The following is a 23,765-nucleotide window of genomic DNA, read 5'->3' on the forward strand; positions in this document are numbered from 1 at the left end:
GCATGGGGGTGGGGATCAAAGGTGTGGCTAAAAAATCAAATTATTCTGTAACCTTTTTCAGTTTTTTACCTTCAGGTAACTACACATAAAATGAAGCACAACTTAAATGAAAAAAAATGCAAGTTAAGTTTCTTAATCAGTGGGAAATGCACTATGGTAAATTATAAACCCTCTCTTAGTTAATGCACTGCAGAGGCCTGTGTATGTAACCAGGGAGCCACAGAACTGAATTCTAGTTGGTGTAGTGGAGAATATTGACTTGTGTATGTTTAGTGCTATGAGGTCCCTGTCTGTGACAGAAAGCACTGGGAATATGTAAGTCATTATTTCAAACCTGCATTACACACAGTAGAAGATAGGATGCTATTAAATGCGCAAAAAGGTTGTAGATAAAAAAAGCCTTCCAAATTATAGACTTAAGTAATACCCAACGAGTAAGCATTGCAGTATTGTTTTATATCTGTCCTTATTACACTTCACAGATCAGCTGGTAACTCCTGTGCAAAACCACTCAAAAAGAATACATTTATGTTATTAGGAAGCTTCAAGTGATTCTATCAATTAAAGCCAATGTCAGCTTCCAAGCACCCTTTACAACTGCAGATTAACCAGTTGCGCACATTTACATTTCTTTCAGGCAAGCATGCACCCTGGCAAGAAGGCTTGTTTAGCTATCTGACCCTCGCTCTGTTTCACAGCAGAGCACAGGAACGTCCTTGCCTTACACTTCAGCTGAAGTATTTCATTGGTCGGAATTTTGGGCCCCATGCATCAAACTAAACACTGGTTGCAAACTGGCAGATTCACAGAATCTGCCCCTTTGAGACCGGTATTATCGCATCATCCTAAATGCAAAAATCACAATTTAAGGAATTGCAAATTTGCGATGCCTCAAATGCAATGCATGATGATATTTAAAATAATGATTCCGCGATTAGGGGACGCTAATTCCTTTCAAAGGAAACTTGATGGTAATTAGCTAAAACTTTGAAAAATGTAGTAAAGTGCATTTTTAAAAGTTCAAGGTTACAAACACACATGCCCTTGGGGCATGTGTGTGTGTGCATCATGGGTTCACTTAGCAATTTCAGGGGTGCTACAGGGTGTCATCTTGGCACCCTATCACCCTTGAAATTGCATCAGCCATGGGTACTCGCAAATTGCACATGCAATTCCCATTCATTCCTATGGTCCTCTAGGCCCATAGAAATCAATGGGGAGCAATTCCTTAATTGCGACTCACAATTTGCGAGTCGCAATTAAGGAATTTGTGGGAATCGCTAATTTATTTGCGATTCCTACATGCATAGCCTATAGCGAAAATTTTATTGCGATTCCTTAAAAATCGCAATTAAGGATTTGTTATTGGCTATTTTGGTGCATGTGGGGGTTAGAGTCTAGTGACGGTTGCCTTTGCACAAAAAGTAGGGGATCTGTTTTTCTTAAATTAAAAAAAAACAATGGCACCTCAGATCCTACCTAGTTCCTTCCCACTGCTACATCCTAGCATTCCAATTCCAGTTTAATTGCAGAATTGCAAAATGTTTAGCTCTCTCATTTGGCTGTCAAAAATGTATATCTGCTAAAGTAATTATCAGATACGGTGACAATAAAAGACAATTTCCCAATACATCAAACATCCATTGTTTCCAGGTGAACGTAATATTTCACTGTCTTGTAACGATTTCAACAACTAGTCTTTGCAGGTTGGGATCAACAGAAATCATCAGAATTCAAACAAAAATATGTTCTGAAAATAAAATAAAATGTGTTATTTCATTGGAAGCTAGACATCATTTTAAAATGTGACATAAATGAATAACTCAATGTCCACATTAAAAGCTTACATTTCCATCTATAAACGTCTTCATAAAGCAAATGTACTGTGACCTCATATGTTAATATTGTCACATCAACTTTATTCCTCTAATAACAATCCTCATCTACAAAACTGTAAATGGGGTAAACGTTCCCTCATCCATGGCACTGCTGACAAATAACTCCAGCAGATGGCGGATGTTCTAAATTATTTTATGATGGCGATGAGATATTTTATTTTAGGCAAGGTAAAGGGAGAACTAAGAGGGAACTGTTAGCAAAAGTGCAACAGAAAATATTCCATCAGAATTATGATTGGTTTTTAGATTGCTCTACTTGCAAGCCCATTTTCAGTTCAGTTTTGTGCAATATATTAGGTGTAAATGCTCTTTGGAAACACGTGCATGCCTACGATAAATAATGCACGTCAACAAAACTTTAAGGCCAGCTCAAGAACTGTAAAAAAAAAACAGGCAATGTTGAACCTAAGAAATACGTTTTCCTAAACCTGACCTCTACTACTGACGTGAGAAATACGTTTCTATCCCTACAGGGCCAGCTCAGGTTTACATCATTCTGCCGGCACTAAAATGTGTATCTATAAATAGGGTAGTCCTAACAATTTTTAGCTACAGCACTTACAGATAGCAGAAGTGTGCTATGAAGTGCGAGTTAAAAAACTAGTTTTTATATTTCTGAATTAAAGAGATTTCAAAGACATACTGTCAACCATGCTAAGTTAATGCCCGTGGTTTACCCAAGACACCAATAAATGGTTCCCCTGAGCAGCTGTAGATCTGTATAGATCGAGTGATATTGATAGGCCTCTACCATCACAGATGAAAAAACACCGAAGGCTCTGATAAACGGATGTACGCCGTTACAACGCATGCTTTTACAACGCATGCCTTTACGACGCAAGTTTTACAACGCAAGTCGTTACAACGACTTGCGTTGGAGGGCGCTGGATAGTGAATAGTTTAATTTACTATTCCAACTCCAGTCCCCGTGGATTGTAGGGAAGGTGTTGGATAGTAAATTAAAACTATTCCCTATCCTAGAGCGCCCCCCAGCGCAAGTCGTTGTAAAAGTTGCATTGTAATGATTGCTTCGTAAAGGTACTTTGTTGTAAAAGTTGCGTTGTAAACGCTGTTCCCCCTGATAAACACAACATAACTTAACAGAATTGTTTCACAAAACGGCCATAATAATTCCAACATAACGGTTTCCAAAAGTGGCATGCTTTACAAATATGAAACAACCGCTGAAATAAAACATAGACGCTTCATAACATCTAATATCGTACGGTCATCATCTCTGTTCTAGCCAATGTCGCTTGTAGATGAATTATTCACATTTAAAAATGGTAACATTAGAAATTGAGGTTTATGAGTGCAGGTTGCATGACATTTTCTCACTTGACAAAATACACAAAAGAACCTGGCATAAATCCTGTCGAATTTGCATTTCAAAGCAACTTTAGATACACGTGTTAATTTGCAGTAAGTGATTGCATCTGTTGTGAATTATTCGGGATTGCTAATGTTTTCAGTGCTGTAGAGTTTGCATCTAATAAAGGTCTTTATTTCTATTTTAATTTCTTGCATCAACACAGGATATGTAGATAGCAGACCATCAAGAGCAACTGCTTCCAATTTCATAGATCAAATTAAAGAGATGTTATTTGTGTATAGTAAAAGTGGTGAGAAAGACAGTGCTGTTCACCATAAAATGAAGAATGATAAAGAGATGACAGACACAGTACCTATAGACATGACAACATGTTGGATAATGTGGGGCGTGTTTCTAAAGTAAACATTAACAGACATACCAGATGTTTCGCCAAGTGTTCTGGGCGGCTTCACAACTTTGCCGTTGCCATTTGCACTCGTATATGGCTCAGTTGTGCTAATCTTTCCCAGCTTGTTCTTGTGTGGGTTACTCCCTGTTGGCTGCGGCAGTGTAGAACCCTTAGCCGGCATGGTTGTGGAAGCGGTGGTAGTAGTTGCTAGGAATGTGGTTGTTATCCTGGAGTGTAACGTAGAGGTTTTGGTGGTATCATAGTTTCCAGGTAAAGTAGTGGACTCAATGGAGTCTTCCTCTCCTGTTGGCCCCCATATTATAACTTCAGATAATGTGGTTGGTGGATTTCCCCTGTCTGAGAAGGACCTCTGGTAACTGACATCCTCCCAGCTGCTCCTCTGGAGCTGCCTTTTCACCCTCATCAAGTGACTCAGTCGAAATGTACTTTTAGGTCCAGTAGATATGGAAGGTTTTGATTTCGCTGATGCGGGGTGCTTTGGAAGCACCTTTTTGTGACGAAGACCACTGAGCAGGTCCTGGTGTTTGTGCCACCTATTTAAATGGTACCTCTCTGTTTGCCCATGACGACCCTCTTTGGAATGAGTCACTGTGCTCCAAGGTGGACTGCCGACCCCCATCGTCTGTCTACTTTTAAAGCTCCACAAAGGACTGTGATAAAATCTGTGTTTCTGAGAAGGCCTTTGCAAATGTTTCAACCCCCGAGGTTCGTAGACAAAGTCACAGGAAACAATATCCATGGCGAACTGGAACATGGCTATCAGTACCCAAGCATGGCGTCCTATGGGGTGGCCTGAGCTGCGGACAAAAGAGAAAAAAATATTACAAAACTATATTTTCTTCAATAACATATTGACTGGAGTGATGCTTTTGATTTGGAACAAATTGCACTAATTTCTCTCTCAAAACAGATCACAGGCATACCAAGGAATTTAAAATATGCATTTTGCTGTTTCACATTATGCAGTTCTTATGCTTCTTAACATCACATATGTGCTATCAGCAGCAAGCAGGACACGCTTCCCTTTTCAAAAACATTTAACCACACACGGAAGGTGTCAGAATCTGGGAGGTCTAGACATCCATACTGCGCTGCAGAAGACATATCAAGATAATGTCATCCTGTAGTCAGGTGATAATGTAATAGCTGCTTTCCAAGAGAGGAACAGAAGTGCCTCTGGCTAAGCTATTTATCAGAGTCAAGAGCATTGAAACTGTGTTAGCCGTCTAGTTGGGCATGATAACGAATAATTGCCAATATAAGAGAAAACTATTCTGCATTTTGACATTTGACGTTTCCACATTGGAGAAAATAAAACTTGACACTTTAAAATTGGTTTCAACATTTCTGCATTTCAACTCAATACCCGCTTCTGTACATCTAGTATCAATTATAAACTGATTTCATGCCAGACTTTAAGAATAGCAAAATGGTGCCAGTTCCTAGTCATTAAAAGTGCCATTTGTGCGACAGATTGTGGACGAAAGAAAATCTCTTCATTGTGGAAAACCAGTTAATTACTAAGTTCATATTTCTGTTTTGAAACTTTAGAATGGTGTTGTATATTTAAGTCTCTGACTACTCCTTCATGCAAAACTCAAGGCCTTTTCCAATCTCGTCCAGTACAATCTAATGCATTTATTATTTTTAATAATGAGGGGGAACTTGTACTCTCCTATAAACTGTCATCGTTTATTTCCTTATTACCAGCGAACTCAGCTGTAATAAAGACATTGTATCACTACTTCCTTGTAATAATTTATTCCAAAGCGAGCAATAATTTCACATTGCCACCTACTGTAATAGCTGCCCCTGCTAGGTGTGTGGGCCACTAATCTGCAGCTTCACCACTGGGAGAAGGGAACCCTGACAAAGATACAAAATTTAGAAGTAGCCGGGGTATTTTCCCAGAGCAAAATTAACTGATACATATTAAAGACACCCTCACGTCCAGCGTTCTCTATCTTGCTTCTAAATGCATAGAATTACAGATCTCAGAAACATATAATAAAATTGTGTCTTAAGCACCAGTCTGCCATGCACTTTCACCAAAAGTGTGCTTCAAAGTCTCTTGGACAAACCGATGGAAGCTCAGAGGCAACAAACGTTTTCATCAGCAGCTCTGCACCTCTGGACCAATCAGGCCACACAAATTCTTTACTCCCAATCTCTGGTGCAGGTCAAATAGTGTATTCACTCCTGATTATTGTAACTAATATATATCTATAATCTTACTGGTGTGTGTTATTACGTGTACTTTTAGTTTTTTTCTCTCTGTTTGTTGCGTATTGATTGCACACGCCCTTGGACCTGGTATTTGTATTTGCCACTGGACAGGTAAGCCTGGTCCCAGGTTGGGCACTATGTAACTTCTATGCTTCCGTTGGTAACCATTGCTTTAATGTATTTCTCCCTCTGTTTTTTTGTCATACTTCCGTCAGCCTGTGCCTAGAAACACTTGTGTTCTCTAATGTGCTTATAATAAGCAAAATAAATATAAAAATATTCACACAGAAGCACATGTCAAAGTTGAGTCCAAAATCCCAAAAATGACATCCTAAAACACCACAGCATAGGTTGAACTCGCGTGCGACAGCACAAGGACTGCATTATGCTCCTCAGTAGGCTGAAATATGTTACATTTAAGACATTCAAGGAGCTTAAGGAATTTGCAAGAAATTGAAGTAAATGTGCCAGAAGTTCAGACAGTGAACGTCAGCAACCTTAGCGCGTTTAGAACCATTAATAATTAACAAGCACTCCATCGACGTGAATGTTTCAGACTGTTCCTCAGCCCTTCTGTAGGGTTTGACACCCGTAAAGCCCTGAAAAAGGGCTCAGGATGAGCCTTAAACACAACTTTTACAGAAGTGCCTGTTAACTCTAAGTCGTCGATACTTCAACATTGCAATGGGTGCTGTAGCTGCTGTTTTGTTTCCACTATGCTTGTGGTCTTGGCACAATGCAGCCCCACCAGTCTGATCAATACAAAATAAGGCCCACACAATGAAGGCAGCGAAAGAGACAGATTGCACAGAAATACAGCATAAACAGCACATGTTCCTTACTGCATGCCTGTGTTTGCTTACATTAACCCATTAAACCAGATCTGTTGGCATTACAAATGTTTCTCAAAACTGGTTTGTAAAGGGGAATTGCTCAAAGGAACCCCTCACAAGAATTCCTCACAGGATCCCATACAGTACCCCTCTACCTTGAAGCTCCTTTGGAGAAGAAACCAGTAACGTTCTTATTTCTAAAATTCACAAAATTAGAGATTCCATCATCAATTCATCAAATGTATCAATTTATCTGTTTGTAATAATAAAGTCACCACATTGGATCAATGGTCTGATCCTACCTATAATTTTGAATTTCTCACTCTCATTAACCTTTGTAGTTCAGGATCTTCATTAAGCCATTATCCCATACACCTTATCTCTAAACGTGAAGATTTTGGTTCCATAACTGTGATGGTTATGGGAACTGTGCCTGACTCTTATGGAAAGAATTGTTTTTATCATTGTTGAAAAAACACAATCTTCATCCAATGCCCATGTCCAATTATCGGCCCATCTCTCTTCCTCCTGCTCTAGACAAAATCATGATATCCTGGGTTTCACACCAACTGTCCCAATTCTTAGAGTCCAACAACATCCTTGATGACTCGCTAGTTGGAATCTGTCTTAATGGAAGTACAGGCCTGGCTTTAATGGTGGTAGGGGACAATTTACAGTTGGCAGTAGATGATAATACATCTTCAGTCTTATGTTGTATTAGACCTACCCGCTGCTTCATCATCTTAGACCATGTAATTCTTTTTGAACAGCCTCAAAAAGACTGAAATAGGTTGCACTGTTCTGATGTGGTTCTCTTCCCACCTTGAAGATACATATCTCTGCAAGGTGTCTTTGGTCAGCAAATCAGCTAATCAGATGCAGTGTGTCTCCGGGCTCTTCCCTGCCACCATATTTGTTTAATGTTTATATGTCCCCAAATGCTGCTTTGGTCTGATCCTTGGTATTATATCTCTGTGAATATGCTAATTTTTTATATATGTGTCCTAGCTTCTAATACTTATGCCTATGCAAAATTGTTTATCTTTGTTTCATACCTGGATGAGTCAACTTCGGCTTAAATTAAACATTTATATGACAGAGATTCTGATAGTAGGCCCCTGTTCACCAACACATCTTTACTTACTTCGGCTAATTTTGTGTGACAGCTGTACTTCTTTAACTGAATCTGTTAAGAGCTTGGGAGTAAAGATGGACTCAACCATAGAAATGGATGATGAAGTGGCTTCCGTCATGTCGACTTGCACCATCTATTTACACCAAATTCACCCCATCTTTCCCCGTTTAGCACACAAGAGCATAGTTAAAGCCATTTCTGGGATTATAAAAGACAGTTTAGATTGCTGCAATATTAACTCAATATATAAACATCCTTGATCGACCACCTCTAGTCGATTTCAAATAAGGCAGCCAGATTGGTAGCAGGAGCTGCCACATTCTCCATTGCCACCACAAATTTGAATTCGGTTTAGCGTGAGAAACCTTGTGTGGTTGCAAAGGAACGCCCATGCACCACCCTTGGTACCCATCATGACGCAAAGAAATGCTCCAAATTACTTTTACGTTATTTCCAGCACTAAACAAGTTTAGTGCTGGAAAGTAAATTGGGAAAAAAAGATTTTGCGCCTTTTTGAGTCACTTTTGTGATGTAAACACGGTGCAAACTCTTAGTAAATCTCCCCCTGAGAGTTTTGTTTACCTTTATCTTTCTGCAGATTTGACCTACTGGAATAAAACTCAAGGCATCAGAAAACTCTGATTAACTTTTAATTGCCAATCCTGTGCAAAAATTCTATTTGCGCATGAAGCTCAGTTTATCAAACCACTCGTAATAAGGGCAAAAGAGGTGAAAATTATAGTTGTCCTTGAGGTACATGTGATATATGTGTGAATTAGGCAGCAGTCAAAAGCAACACTGGTGTGGATTTTAGATTTTTCAGTGAACGTGTCCCAACACATCATAGCAGAGGTGTATTTTGTGAAGGTAAAAACTATGGTGGTACGGTCAAAAAGGGAGCCAGTAATCACACCTACATATGATGCTGTCGTGTGTTATGCACTTACTATAAAAACACATCCTATTACAATCTAATGATGAAAACGTCTTTATTTCATGAACTGCATTTCAGTAATTTAATGAAGGTTGACCTAAGCTAAAACTGAAAACAATATCATAAGCCGCAATTCGGAATCCTGCCTCATTTGAACTAGTATAGATCAGGTCGAGGCTTCCCAAACCCTTCCACATGAGTACAATAATGCTTCTTCTAATTTAAATTTAATACACTTTTCAACTAAAACTTTTTAAGTGAACGAGGTGTTGAGACTTCAATTAAAACGAAAGCGTCTTCCACCCACCTTAGCACAGAACAATGCTCAATGTTAATAATACGCCCTAGCAGTTCTTCAACCTCATTAGTCTGCCGTTTTATTGCTGTTGAACTCGTAAACAACTGGACTGAAACATTAACTCTAGGCTATGTGTTCTCTGGTGACTATTAACATCCCAGCAGTTCTGCTAGGGTGCGACCGGAAACGAGTACTCAAACAGTAGTAAACCTGGTTTATTGATGTGTATTATTGAACTGGTGAAATGTGTTTTGTTAAACTTACTTCTAGTATTGAGGTGGATACTTATACTCTGTGAAATTGCAATGTACATTAAATAGACAAACTGAGCTGTGTTCAAGAAATGAATTAAAATAGAAATTATCAGAAAGATTGGTGAAAATATAATTCATGATTTGGTGTAGGAAAGAGAAGATTGACAGTAGGCCTGATATTAACCCCTTGCGTGCTGCCGTTGGCCGTTGGCAGCACTACCTCGCTAATGCTGCCGTCGGCCAACGGCCGACGCGGCTCCGCCCATTTTGCGGAAGTGCCGCACTGCTGCAAAATTGCAGCCGCGGCAGAGGGGTTAATGAATTAAAGTTTGTTTTCTGAAGTGGTGTAATGAGTTTGCCACTGGCTTTATTGCATGGTACGAAATGGTTCCCATTTCCAGTTGGTTAGTAGAGGTCAGCTACAATTGGGGTTCAGTATGCCAATTACACTCAATACCACTGAACCTACTGCTCTAAAGATGAGCATGGTAATAGTTTTGTTTGGCAACAGCCACAGAAACTCACAATGTAGTCTTGGTGTTTTCAAAAGCATACCATAATTTGATATTCTTGATTGCAACAAAAACCTGTAAAATACAATATATTTTACACTACATATGACACAACGATACATGTTAATTGGAAAGCCCCTTAGACATTGGAAGCTGCAAAATCCTTAGTTATCTCTAGGCCATTGGTCCATGGATGACATGGAGCCAACTCAAATTGAATACCTCCGAAACAGAAATGATCACCTGTGGCAACTGGAAACGTTATTACCCTCTCTGCGGCTGGACTGATGGTCTAGGGCCCTGTCAAAAATTCCCAACAAGGTAAGAAGTCTTTGAATTGCCATGGCCTCCATCCTCATCATGAATCGCCAAGTGGATAAGCCAGAGGTCTCCGACATTTACTGTAGTGAAATCTGCTTAAGCTCAAGGAAAGATCTCCTGAGCTACTAGCAAATGTGATCACTGTAAAATAGTGACCACTTATGCACCTTTCCACTGTAAGCACCCTGAGCAGACTTTTTAATAGTAGCCACCCAATAATTTCAGGTGAATTTACGAGCAGAAATGTAAGGAAAAAGCTTATCAATATTAAATGCTCCCACTTGCCTAATGAAAAAACAGTCAAAGAATCATGTGCCCACTGGCTCAAATTGCATTACCATAGCTGTAAGCCTCCTCATCTGGAGTTATACATTTCTGCTGTCAGCCACAGGTGGTTTTGCAATTACAGCCTTTAGTCTTCATCAGTTTGTAACTTTCTAAATATACACATATTTCAAAATATACCTTTCAATTTAGGGCAAACAAACTAAGTTTTCAGAAGAAAAACCTTCTCTGAAAACAACATAATTGCAATACACCAATAAGGTCCATCAGTACGCAGCACCTTATTGTTTCAAAATGAGATACCAAACATATAGGATGCCACCATATAGAAGTCATGGCCATTATTATGCGAAGAGTGGCCACCGTTATATCCTGGATGGGTAAAAGTAGGCAGTAATATGTCAAGGATGGCTGACATTATACCACAACTAGAGCAAACTTGCCCAAAATAGATGACCATTATTATGCAATTGTGTTCTTTCAGTGAATTTTTAAGGTTTTTAAATGCTAATTTCTAACTATAAGGTCCCTGCAACCTATGGATTTTCCAGTATATATATATATATATATATATTGAGTTCCATATTGTGAGATGTGAAAAGCAAAGCAGCCCATGAAGAAGAGGCAATGGAGCCTTGAAATGCGTCAGACTTTGTAAACAATTGCCGTGATTCCGAAGCAGGTCTCATCAAAGACATTAACCGGAAGGTCAGCTGGCAGTCGAGTGCATCGTGGAAAGCCTTGAGCCTTGGATTAAAAAAAATATATATATGTCAAAGAAGACCCAATACCCCATTTAAACCTAAATCAAAATATATCCCCCTGGTGGCCCGTGATGGGCTCGATGCATTCAGTGAAGCAGTGGTGAAGAAAATAAAGAGGCTGGCTCGCGTAAATAATGAAAAGGAGAAAAAATACACAAGCCAAGAGAGTAAACTGAACCAATTGGTGAAAAAACTACAGGATGCTGAGTTGGTAATCCGCAACTCAGACAAAGGAGGGAATATCGTCCTGTGGCCAATCAAGAGTTATCTCCAGGAAGCATATAGCCAGTTGGATGATATTAACTGTTACAGAAGAAGCAATCCGCAAAAATACAGAACGATGCAGGAACATCTGAACAAAAACCTGGTAGCCTGGAAGGGAATAGGGATGTTGAGTGGTGATGAATTCAAGTACATCAAAAAGGATCACCCACTAACCCCATACATATATTTTATACCAAAGGTCCATAAAAATCTTAACGAACCGCCAGGGAGACCAATTATTTCGGCGTGTGGGGGACCTTTGGAAAACTTATCAAAATACATTGATTATTTTTTACAGGCACATATGAAATCTTTGAACTCATATGTCCAGGATACAAGTGATTTCCTGCGGAAACTAGACAATATAGAGTGGAAATCGGACTATCTTCTGGTAACATTGGATGTAAGTTCCTTGTATACATGTATTAAACACAGAGATGGCCTCCGAGCGTGCAAATATTATCTCAGTAGGAGGCCAATGGAACTCTCCAACCACACAAAAATGCTTCTGGAAATGCTAACATTCTGCCTGGAAAATAATTATTTTATGTTCAATGATCAATTTTTCCAACAGGTTCAGGGTTTAGCCATGGGGGCCAGTTTCTCCCCAAGTTATGCTTGCCTCTTTATGGGGTGGTGGGAGGAACTGGTCCTCAGGCGGAAATACATGCACTATTGCACATCCAATATAGTTTCTTGGCTTCGTTTTATTGATGATCTTTTTATTGTTTGGCATGGATCTAAGGACAGTGTTTTAAATTTTATACAGGAAATAAATGTGAATGATCTTAACTTTAATTTTACTTCCAGCGTTAGTAAGGAATTGGTGACATTCTTAGATGTGCAGGTTTTTTTAACTAACAATGTTCTTAGTACTACCCTTTTTAGAAAACCAACAGCTGGAAACACACTGTTGCACGCAACAAGTGCCCATCCGCAACACTTGATCAAATCAATACCATACGGAGAAATGCTTCGCATTCGCCGTATTTGTAGTGATGATAATGATATGATCAAGAAGCAACAAGAGAGTTTATCTAGATTTGTGGAAAGAGGATACAGCACTAGAACAGTGGAAACCGCTATTAGAAAGTCTCGACAAAAAGCTAGAAGTGATCTCCTTAAGTATACCCCCAAGGAGAAAAGAATCCAGAGTGCAGATACCAATATAGTCCGGTTAGTTCTGACTTATTCCAAACAAGAAAGGGAATTAGGAAGCATAGTCAGATGGAACTGGCACTTTATACAGGATGACCCCACTATTGGAGACTTGATGCCCGCCAACCCATCGATAACATATCGTAAAGGTATGAGCTTGGGCACAATTCTAACTAAGAAAAGCCAGGAATGTCTGAGAAAAGAGCCCTGGCGGCATACCAGTAGGGGATTTTATAAATGTTTTTCATGTAAAGCATGCCAACATGGGGTGAACACCAAACAATACACACCGGCCATCCCAAAGGTAACCTGAGAAATCAAACAACATCTTACATGTAAAACCGAATACTGTATATATATTTTGGAATGTGAATGTCATTTAAAGTATGTTGTCAGCACGAAGTTGCAGGTTCACAAAAGAATCCTGCAACATTTGCGTTCTATAACCAATAAAGATCAACATTATCCAGTTGCTAGGCACTTTGAGGCATGTCATAATAGTAAGCCTCAAGGCCTAAAATATTATGCAATTGAGTCTATCCCAGTGACAAAAAGAGGAGGGGATAGGGAGGCCAACATGCGAAGAACTGAAACTAACTACATTCTGGAATTTGATTCCAAGTGGCCGGGAGGTCTGAATACCACGGAAGACCTCCACACATATTTATAACAAGTAAAACTATCTTTAAAAATGTGAGGCCACTTTAGGGTAAAAATAGGAAGAGTAGGCATTTATCACTCCATATTGTGGCAAGGACAGGTATAAAGATTAGGATATTGAATTGCGAGATTTGCACATATTTTGTACTAAAATTATATTTATTCTCTTTTAAAACTATTAGAGGATTTAGGAAATGTATATGTGCAATAAATTCATAATGTTTGACTTAAAATTAATATTAGCCGACCTCTAAACATTAGGGTAGTTTTATCCATATGTATTTTAGACAGTTGGGTTTTATTATGTCACCAATATCCCTTTTTATAATTTAGGCTTGTTCTTACAGTGTGGTTTTTATTCTTATATCTGTTTTTACCATCAATTATGGTTCTGTATAGATGAATTGATTATTGATATATAGCCAATCACACTAAGTACTGTATACATTTATTTGCCAAAAACTGTCCCTGGATAAGTATCATTATGAAACTGGTTCTCTTTCCCCAAAAGTTACACAGCAACATTGGATAATGAACTGAAACATTATTATTATTAGTAAAATACATTTGTGTGTTTTATTAATTCTGTGAAAGCATGAGTCACTTTATCTGTATTGCACTATTGCACTAAGACACTTTAATTTGATCATAGAAGGGGATCCTTCCTTGAATATTATAAGTTGTATGATTATCTATTTGATATATTGTATATTTAGGTGTCTGATGAGCAATATTTATATTATTGAGCAATAATAGGCTTTGGTATTAATTGACCCATATTATGCTTTCATGATTTCCTGTGCATTTCATAAGTGGTAACTTTATAAGTTTTCTTTAGTATAAGTATATAATTTAGGCACGTTATGGTGAGCACGTGTTTTTTGGTATTTTCTTTTAAACACATGTCAAATGGATTTAGTTCAAGGTATTATGTTACGGAATATAGAATTAGTATATATGTAGACAATATAAGTGCAACTACAACAACTAGTTGCTACTGTCCGTAACACAATGTTTTTTCAATAGAAGTGAATTATTAACTGTCTTTTGTGTAAGTCAATTACTGTATTCATACAGATAGAAAATGTGACAGTGATATTCAAATTTTGCAAATGGTATTCATACTGTTAGTATTTTTTCTATGTCCATTCAGACATGTGATGCACTAGCACTTTAAAATGGGCTGAGTATATTGCATTGTCATGTGACCAAGGCCGCAGGGACGGCTGAAATGCTTCATGACTAGCTGTTTGTTGGGTGAATAAACAGTATACTGCAAAAAAGTTGGTCCATGCCTTGTAATTCACTGTAATGGTGGAGCGCTGCGAGGTATTGCAGATATATATATATATGTGTGTGTCTGTGCGTGTGTATATTTATGTGTGTGTGTGTATATGCATAGGTGCATTGCTTTTATAGTGATATGATTATCATGTTTATATATTTGTGTATATATGTATACATTTTACTATTTTATATGATATTAAATGGTATGATATATTATATTATAACATTAATAATCCTTCCACCTTTTCACTCTGTCACTCATCCCAAACCGTATATGTTTACTACTGACTCCCAAACATGCTATTCAGAATCTTCCATCTTTTCTATCCAATTCTTCTCATTAACAGGCACAAATACCCAACACTCCCAATGACCATCTCATGTCATTTTAATAACTTTAACTTTAACTAAAATTAATCTAGCCCTATTCAAAACACAAGATCAGATTCATGAGATCGCAAGAGCACAGACTAAACAACCTCAACACAACTAATCCTGCTAGGTAAAAGAAGCACATATTACTAACCTATTAACTTTTTACCTCTAACTTTGTCTTTCGGAATACCATGCTACTCTCTGCAACATGCTTCAATGCCTCGTAGTATGCGCTATAAAAATATAATTTACAATTATAATGAAAAATAAAGCAAAGTAAAAATATATTGCCATATAAAATCTAGCTACCATGTTAAGTCAAAAGTAATGTAAATTTGTGTACCAACATTTATTTGTCTAGCATTCTTTCATCAATATCCCCGTTTTATAGCAAGTTTAAAACCACTTTTTCCTAAATCATTTTTAATTTTTTGAGCAACGGCTCTTGTAATGCCTCCTGGTAATGTAATCCATTTCAAATAATGAAAGGGCAAATGCTACATACATTCACTGACCTCCCAATATAAATGTCTTGACCTACATGCCCTCAGCCATGCAACTATAATCCAAATTGCTAAAAAGAAATCTGAAATAATTCATTCCTTATTAATAATTCATTCATGCATATTTTATTAGGAGTTCGTACATCTACCATAGTGATTTAGACTTAAAGCTTCAACATCTGCCCAATCTCCATGAGCATTTCGACAGACACTTGCTATGGTCCTTTTTATGAGTTACCCCCACAACTAGGCTGGTAATTCTGCCCCGCCTGCTCCCAAAGTTATCAGTATCGGGATTTTAGGTTAAGAGAAATCCTACTCCATCACGAGTTGAACCAAGAGGTTCCTCCGAGATGTGAAATTATGGGTAAATCAGGAATAATATTTTCAATTCCTTCACAAACTCTTCATTTTGACATTGTGATTTACATGGGTATTGTGTCTTCTTTCAGTAGACAACAAGCAACAATATTATGTAAAACATCATTGCTCTCTAACATTATCTTGCTATTAGTGGTCTACGTCATGACTTCTTCTGCCCATATGGCATGGAGGAAACAACTGAGGGACCTAGAGACTTTATTTAGCGTTGTATGCATGTAGAGCATCTGTGACAAAGTGATAGGTGTCCCGTCCGTTGTATTAAGGGTTCATTTACATCAATAGCACTCTAAAAAAGGCAGATGGAACATTACTCTTGTTTTGGCAGATGCCCCACTCCACTAAACTCTAAATCAAGCCAAGGTCTGCATAATTCTTGGTCCACCTTCCTGCGTCCTACTATTACCATGTTCCATCTGTTTACTCTGTGCCACTATCAGTTCCTCTCAAGATCATAAGACTTAACAGCATTACAGCACAGAAACGTGTGGTGGTATGGCCTGTCCAGCCAATCGGAGAAGACCGCAGTAGAGAACAAACTGGCAGGATCTTAGGATATGGCCTACAAGTCTCTGTCTACTTGTCAACGACTAATGCAAAGTTGCACTCAGTGCCAATGTGGTGTGCTTAGGCTCCTCAAAGGTTTATTTGGTGCTCATGTAGCTACCATTTCACGTTCGGCTATAGTTTCCAGTAAATGTATTCAGTATTTTTATTTTTTGAATGACACTTGCATATGTTCTTGCCTGTGTCAATATTTAAGGAAAGAGATGTTTTTGCATGCAGTGATCTAACATTCAAATAGTATACACAACATATTCACTTCAGCAATCTACTACAGAACCAAACAAATGTTAGAAAAGTAACAATGGCTCTCCCAACATGAAAGCTAGTATAAAATGATAATAAGAATATTATTTTCATATTAAACTTCAAATTGCAAGTTTGCCTTTTCTGATTGCTATACCAAGCATGTCTTATTCTTCAGAGATTGACCGTACTCAACTCTGCTTATAAATGGTTTTCGAGATGGCACCCCAAACCATATTTTAAAATGCACAAATGTTTCTGAAGTAAACTTCTAAAAGTCAGCCATCGTTGAATCTTTTAAGTCTTACCCGAAATCATAAATGGCAAGCATCTAAGAAAAATCGTTTTACTTCAACCAAACGTTTTGCTAAATATTAGAAGCGGAAAAAATCAAAAAATAAAATGTCACTAAGACATCTCAAGCATAACTTATTGCATGTAGATAGACCCCCATTTCTCTGTGTGAGCTTCACTTTTAAGGTGGGGAATGGATGCTGTGGAGGGTGCCTCTCAACACAGTTTAAAGAATGAAACGTTTAGGACAGGGGTCCTTAGTGTATTTCCCTGCTCTTAGGATAGTTCTTTTGGCAACAATAGTGCTGACCTAATGCAAATGACTTAACAATTGGGAATTGTTTGAATGTAATATCCAAGAGCCAAATTATGGCACTATTGTACCTTTCTACAGTGTTCAAGAGATAGGAGGTATTCTATGCCATGGTTGTAAGAAATTGGGTTACTGGTTGACTTTGGTGTGAGCCTTGGTCAAGCAGCAACCACTATCCTTGTCAGGGTAAGCCACAAGCAAACCCTAAATTAATCTGTGAACAACCCCCTGCTAACTTGGCATCAAGAGTCAGGCTTAATTTAGAGGCAATATGTAAAGTATTTGTGGAGCACTTCAAAGAGTAGAATCATGAAAACACCACCCAAAAACTATCCCACCCCAAGTTGAAAAAATTGGAAATAGAGTGAAATGTAAAAAACAAAACAAGGCCAACACATAACAAATCACCAAATTTGGCAATCAGGTCACACAATCGGGGATAAGCCAATACTAACACGTTTAGAGGAGAGAGCACATGCACTATAGCACTGGTTAGCAGTGATAAAGTGCTAAGAATTATAAGGCCAGCAAAACAAGATCAGCACAAAAATGGAGTAGAAAGGCAAAGTTTGGGGGAAGACCATCCTAAGGCTCACAGGTCTAATAATGAACATAGAGCCTCTAAAGCTCCTGGGATGGTAAAAGTGACATCACATATTCTTAGTCCCCATGTGACGTTTCTCCTCTGTCAATCTTTATGTAGCATATAACCTCTGTTTCCCACTTCTGTCCCACACCCTCGTCCGTCTCTTTCTCGCCTGTCTCTATGGTATTGCTTTACTTCTCCCCTACCGCCATCATTTCTCAGCTGTTGATGGCTCTTTCTCACCCATGGTTTTATCACTGCTTAGCAGGCTGTGTCGCATTCTTTCTCATTTATCTCTTCATTTCACCCCATTGAGAGCTGTCTCTCCCTTCTTTTTTTTATGTTATCTCTCACAGCAGTCTACCTCTTTATCACCTGTCTCACATACTATTCTTCTTCCCTCTCGCTTGCTTTCTCTCTGCATTTTCTGTCTCTGATGTCCCCATCTGTTTCTCAGCTGCTTCCCTCATCCATCCATCTCTATCACACCTTCTCACACCTCTCTGCCCCTCACTTTCTGTCACTTTTGATGTCTCTTTCACATCCGTATCATCTGTGTATTACTCTCACCTTTCGACGGTTTCAATCTCCCACACACATGTCAATGTCTATCACTCTCACACTGATCTCATCCCTGTGTGTCAGTTACCTGTGAATTATCTTTTTCTCACCAAACACACACACACACCTACCTTTGTCTCTGTCATGGACCTGCCATTCTGCAGTTTCATTTTCCTATATTATTTCTGTTTCCCCTGGTCACCACCTTCTCCTGTTTATTCTCTCTCTCTATATATATATATATATATATATATATATATATATTCTCTCTCTCTCTCTCTCTCTGTCTGTCTCTCTCTCTCTCTCTCTCTCTCTCTCTCTCCTCTCTCCTCTCTCCTTTCTCCTCTCTCCTCACCTCCAATGCTGAATTTATATCTCCCCGCACCTGCTCACAGAGAGCCAAAGTCTCGGAGACACCTTTTTGCCTGGGCGCTGTCGACTGGGAAAATGAACAAATTATTTGGAAAGTTTGCTGTTTATCCATGGTGATCCTGCTGCGCGTCGTTTTTCTTTCCTGCCTATGCTGCTTAGATAGATGGGGTCAACATAGAGAAGATGGTGCCACCGTCAGGTATTAGCATGGGAACATTTCCTTTCATTGTTGGCTCCACTCCTGAACGCATTTATTCTCTTAAGCAGTCAAATGTCTGTGGTGACTGCAGGCTTCCAAAAGTACAAAAGGCTAACGAGAGCTATTGATTCACTTTTTTTCTTGCCACAGTTTTTAGGGCTTCTCAGGCCAGGATTAGGAACAGCAGTGCCAGAGTTAGCAGCTGCGACCCCTAGTAACCCTTTAATGATGTCCATGTTCTATATCTTCCCCAAAAGGACCAAAAAGGATGTGCTTCATGTGAGCTTTCAAGGAACTACAGCACATTAACAGTAATCAAATGTAATCTAAGATGCAGACCAGTAAGTCATGAAAATGATTTTCTGCTTTCTTACCAAATAGCTCTGAACCACTGAAGGAGTACTTCTTCCTCATAGTGAACATAGCTGAATTAATATCAACGACAGTAAAGTGCTTATATGTAAACAAGGCCTCTATTATATGACTATACATTTTTGAAGGCACAATTGCTTTTTAAGAATTTACATATAGATTCATCAAAGTCCCATTTTGCGAGTCTGTAATAGCGATTATTAAGGAATCGCTATTACAGACTCGCAAAACAGGATTCATGTACAAATCGCAATTTATTTTGCGATTCCTACAGCTTCCTTATTTGCGATTAGCTAATTGCTAATCGCAAATAAGGAATAACTCCTCATTCATTCCTATGGGCCTAAAGGCCATAGGAATGAATGGGAAGACATATCAATGTGCGAACCGCTATTAGCGATTCGCATTTTGAGTTTGCGATTTCAAGGGTGCAGGGGTGTCCAAAGGACACCCTGTTGCACCCCTCAAATGATATTGGACGCTGGTGTTACGCACACACATGTCCCTAGGACATGTGTGTGTGTGTAACATACAACTTAGAAAAATGCACTTAAGTGCATTTTTCTAAGTTTCCGCTATTTACCACGAGGTTTGACTTCGCGGTAAATAGCGGCCCAAAATTGCGAATTCGCAATTTTTAAATGTTTCATGAATAGCATTTAAGGAATCTCTAATTGAGATTCCTTAAATGCGATCGCAATTTGAGAAATCGCAATTATTTGCGATTTTTCAAATTGTGACTTCATGACCCATTGATGAATTCCAAATGCCATTTTTGCGGGCGCAAATGGGAGAATTTTGCGATTCGCACTGTTTGCCCTCGCAAAAATGCTTGATGAATCTAGCTGTTAGACTTGGAGGCAGCGCTAAATCCGCACTGGTGGCGGGCTGCAGGATCCATATTTGGGTACTGCGCCTTATTTCTCATCATCAAACTTTGGCCATCAGCAAGAGAGAGAAAGAAAATATAGTTCAGCTTTCTTTGAACAAAATCAAAAGAAAAAAATAACGACAGTAATCAAAGTGAGTTTGTTTTTTCAGTGATGCAAAAATCCCGTCTAGGTTTCAAAGCCAGAAAGTGTAGCATGTGTAAGGCCCACGATCAACAGCTTCTTGCGGTAGTAAATAATCAATGCAAAGATGAAGAATACTTTCAAGGTAGCAACAGCTATCTGACTTGCTCCAGACAAGGAAGAACTTATAGAACCTAATCAAAACAGCGCATGTTATGAGTCACTGCACTGTAACATTAACCAAACACCTGATGACACGTAGGCACAGCCGACGCATAACGCGTCTCACCACGCCCTCTGCACTCAGCCCCAAACTGAGTATTGCAGGAACACTGAGTCACTTCCTCCCTAGACAAGCAGGGGAGCAGAGCACAGTAGGTCATCCAATGGGTTTAGACCTTTGACGAAATAAGTCTTTATTCTTTGTAACCGAAGCAATGGCAATTGGTTGTTACATACATTGGTTCCCAGGGCCGGACTGGCTACCGGGCAGTTGTGTGTGCTGCCGTGCTGGGGGCTAATTTCGTTGACGGGGACCTGCGTGTGCAAAACGAAATTCGTTTTGCCTTTTTTATTTCAAATCGCACGCAGGTCCCCATCAATGAAATAAGCCCCCACCACAGAGAAATTAGCCCCTAGCTCAGCAGCACACACAACTGCCAGGTAGCCAGTCCGGCCCTGTCAATGGTTCCCTTCCGCTGGACTCCGAATGTTTAACTGTTACACTCACGTACTGTGCCTGCTTCTTTCTTCCCGTTGCCTGCAGAGTGTGACTATAAGGCCTCCCCCTCCAAGCCCTCCATTGGGAGCTCATTCCCTGTCAGACTGGGGTGAGTCCAATACATTTACCGCCTTCCACTATCACTCACCTTCACTTAGCAATCACCACGAGACTTCAAACAAATCAAAAAACAACAAATAAGGGTAATGTTCTGCATGTGTGAGGTGTGCAACACATAGTAGTAACACTTATTGCGTATGGCATGAATGAAATACATTTGTTGGCTGCATAATTGTCCATACTCTATATGACAGAACCACAAATCCGTGAATGAATGTCACTGGTATTACCTTTTCTTTTCAATGATCACCAGATAAACCCACTTTCTGGTGTTCTACATAAAATGCCAGTCACTCTCACGGTCGTCACAGATGGGAACAACAACAATGTAGCTTCACTGCAACTGCCAACTTTGTGGCACCCCTACACATAAGTCACAAATTGTTCACTTATGTGTCTGCACGTTTTAATCCTTTTTTCTTTTTTCAGAAAATACCTCGAAGAAAATAGCGGCAGGTATTAGACTTGTACCTTCAAGGTATAAAATATTATAATTGTCACATATTAATTGCACGATAATTTAGCACTTACGTATTGGGGGATGTGACCTCTTTGCATTCCACCCTGACGAAAGCCCAGGACCATAAATAGGCCAGCATTAGGACTGAAACATGTTGGTGGTTAGGGTCATTCTCCCACCCTACCATAGTCGTTGTATCCCTTTCCTCCCACTATACTAATAAAAGATACTTTAAGAGTGGGGGGGGGGATTGTATCTTAATGTTATGCCCCTATACTAAAATATCTTCATAAGTGCACCCTGAAATATGGTAGCCCACCCTGACCTTTAGGAGCCAGGGTAAGCCTAATGAGGAAGCATGCCACTATTGGAGTGAGTGAGGGCTATAATAACAAAAGGGTCTTCCTCCCTTCTCATTTCTCAACTAAGGGACACCACTGAACGATCCAGTGTAGTCAGCTGTAGACTCTTTCGATCGCGCTGTGAGTTTCAGAACACCCCTCCTTATTATTAGTTGTTGTTTGTTTTCCCACCTTCCCAACTCCCCTTTAACGTGTAGGGACCTTGATAGGTTCCAGGAGGGATAAATTTCTACGTCATCCAAAAAAATTAATCCAACTCATGAGACACTCCCTCTCTTTTGTCACCTGCTCTCCTTCTCGTCCCAACTCTTAGAGTAAAACTACATTCCCCACTCTCCCCCAGGCCCCCTATCCACACCTGAATCCCCCTCTTTCTGTCTCCCGGATGCCGGTCCTGGGGGCCAACCATCTCAGAATGGTTTCAGAACCATTCTAATATGGCTTCACTCGTCTGAACATGCACAGGTAACAGGTACTACAACTGTATTTGGACTGGGTTTTCTTTTATTGTTCAAAAACGCATTGGAAGTTGGCTGCATGGCTCCCACGTAAATAAACAAATGGTCAGGAGCTTTCTTATAATGGGTTTTGTTAAAAAGAAGTCCATTTCACATTAGCAAAGCCAATAGATCTACACCCCGTGTCAACGACAAGAATGACCCGCTTTGCCAATATTTGCTCTGATTCATTCACTTTCAGCACAATCACCTTTAGAGCGAGAGTATTGAAATGGACTTGTTAATGTGGTTGCAATTGCCCTCTCTTTAATGGAGACATCTGAAACTTGGAATTTCACTGTCCGTTTCAGATAACTGGGATTCTTGTTGGTTATCGAGGTGAAGCAAAATACCTGATTCTCAAAAACAAAGTTGTTCTATAGCAAAGGTATGCTCTCTAAAAGACAACAATATGTGTCTAGTCATTAAAGCAGGGTCTGAAATGGTAATTGCAACACGATTTCTATTTCCCTTTCACCGCAAAGGGCAGGGGTGCCCAGCGTAGGTCCGAGAAAGCTGGATTCATTCCAGATTTTCAGGTTGATACTTTACATTTAAACACAATCGAAATGGAACTCGTTTTATATAGCAGATAGTTATTTTTAAAATCTTTTGGACACCTCGTCATAATTCTGCCCATCACTAAGGGACATTAATAGGAAATACTTTTATGTAATAGTGTGAGTTGTGCAGGCCCCCAAGAGTACACTAGTGTTGGTTGAAGGTGTTTTTTATTAGAAGATAAAAAGAGCTAAATAAATGTTATCTCGAAGTATGTACTTTTAAATCCCACTTCAGAAGAGCTTATATTATTGAGAAAGTTTATTTAGCACTAAATAATTCATGTACTTAGCAACTTACATTGCTGATTCTGTGAGTGGGGAAAGTATTCTTAGCTTCAATTAATACCGGAAAGTCTTAAAAGCTTAACTTTGACTTTGTCAGCTGAACATTTGGATTTTAACCATAACCGTTCTAGGCTTTCGACATGCAGATGCAATGTTTTCAAGCCAGCAGCGAGCAGTTTATGTTTCCTTTTCGAACGGCCTTGGAGGTCTGCCAAAGGACGAGCTTCGATGGGAAGCAGTGCAAATTGTCAAACTTAACAGCTGAAACAAAAAAGATTGAAGGGAATCGTTGGCTAAAAGGTCTGAGTTTAACAGTGTAGTGCAAGTAGAACGTCTTTATTGAATAGGAATACAAAATAGTAGGTAGGTAGAGCCGCGCATTAAAGTTTTGAGGTCCCGATATCAAC

General features: G+C 39.2%; 1 protein-coding gene across 1 annotated transcript in view; it reads right to left on the bottom strand.

Moving 5' to 3' along the window:
• AJAP1 (adherens junctions associated protein 1) overlaps positions 1-23,765 on the bottom strand; it is a 584,929-nt gene that overhangs the window by 352,651 nt on the left and 208,513 nt on the right. The window contains exon 2 of the mRNA XM_078640955.1: positions 3,650-4,437. Coding sequence (XP_078497081.1) covers positions 3,650-4,437 — 788 coding nt within the window. The remainder of the gene's footprint in view (positions 1-3,649; positions 4,438-23,765) is intronic.

The sequence above is a fragment of the Lissotriton helveticus genome, chromosome 5_1 (assembly GCF_964261635.1).
Source record: "Lissotriton helveticus chromosome 5_1, aLisHel1.1, whole genome shotgun sequence".
NCBI lineage: Eukaryota > Metazoa > Chordata > Amphibia > Caudata > Salamandridae > Lissotriton > Lissotriton helveticus.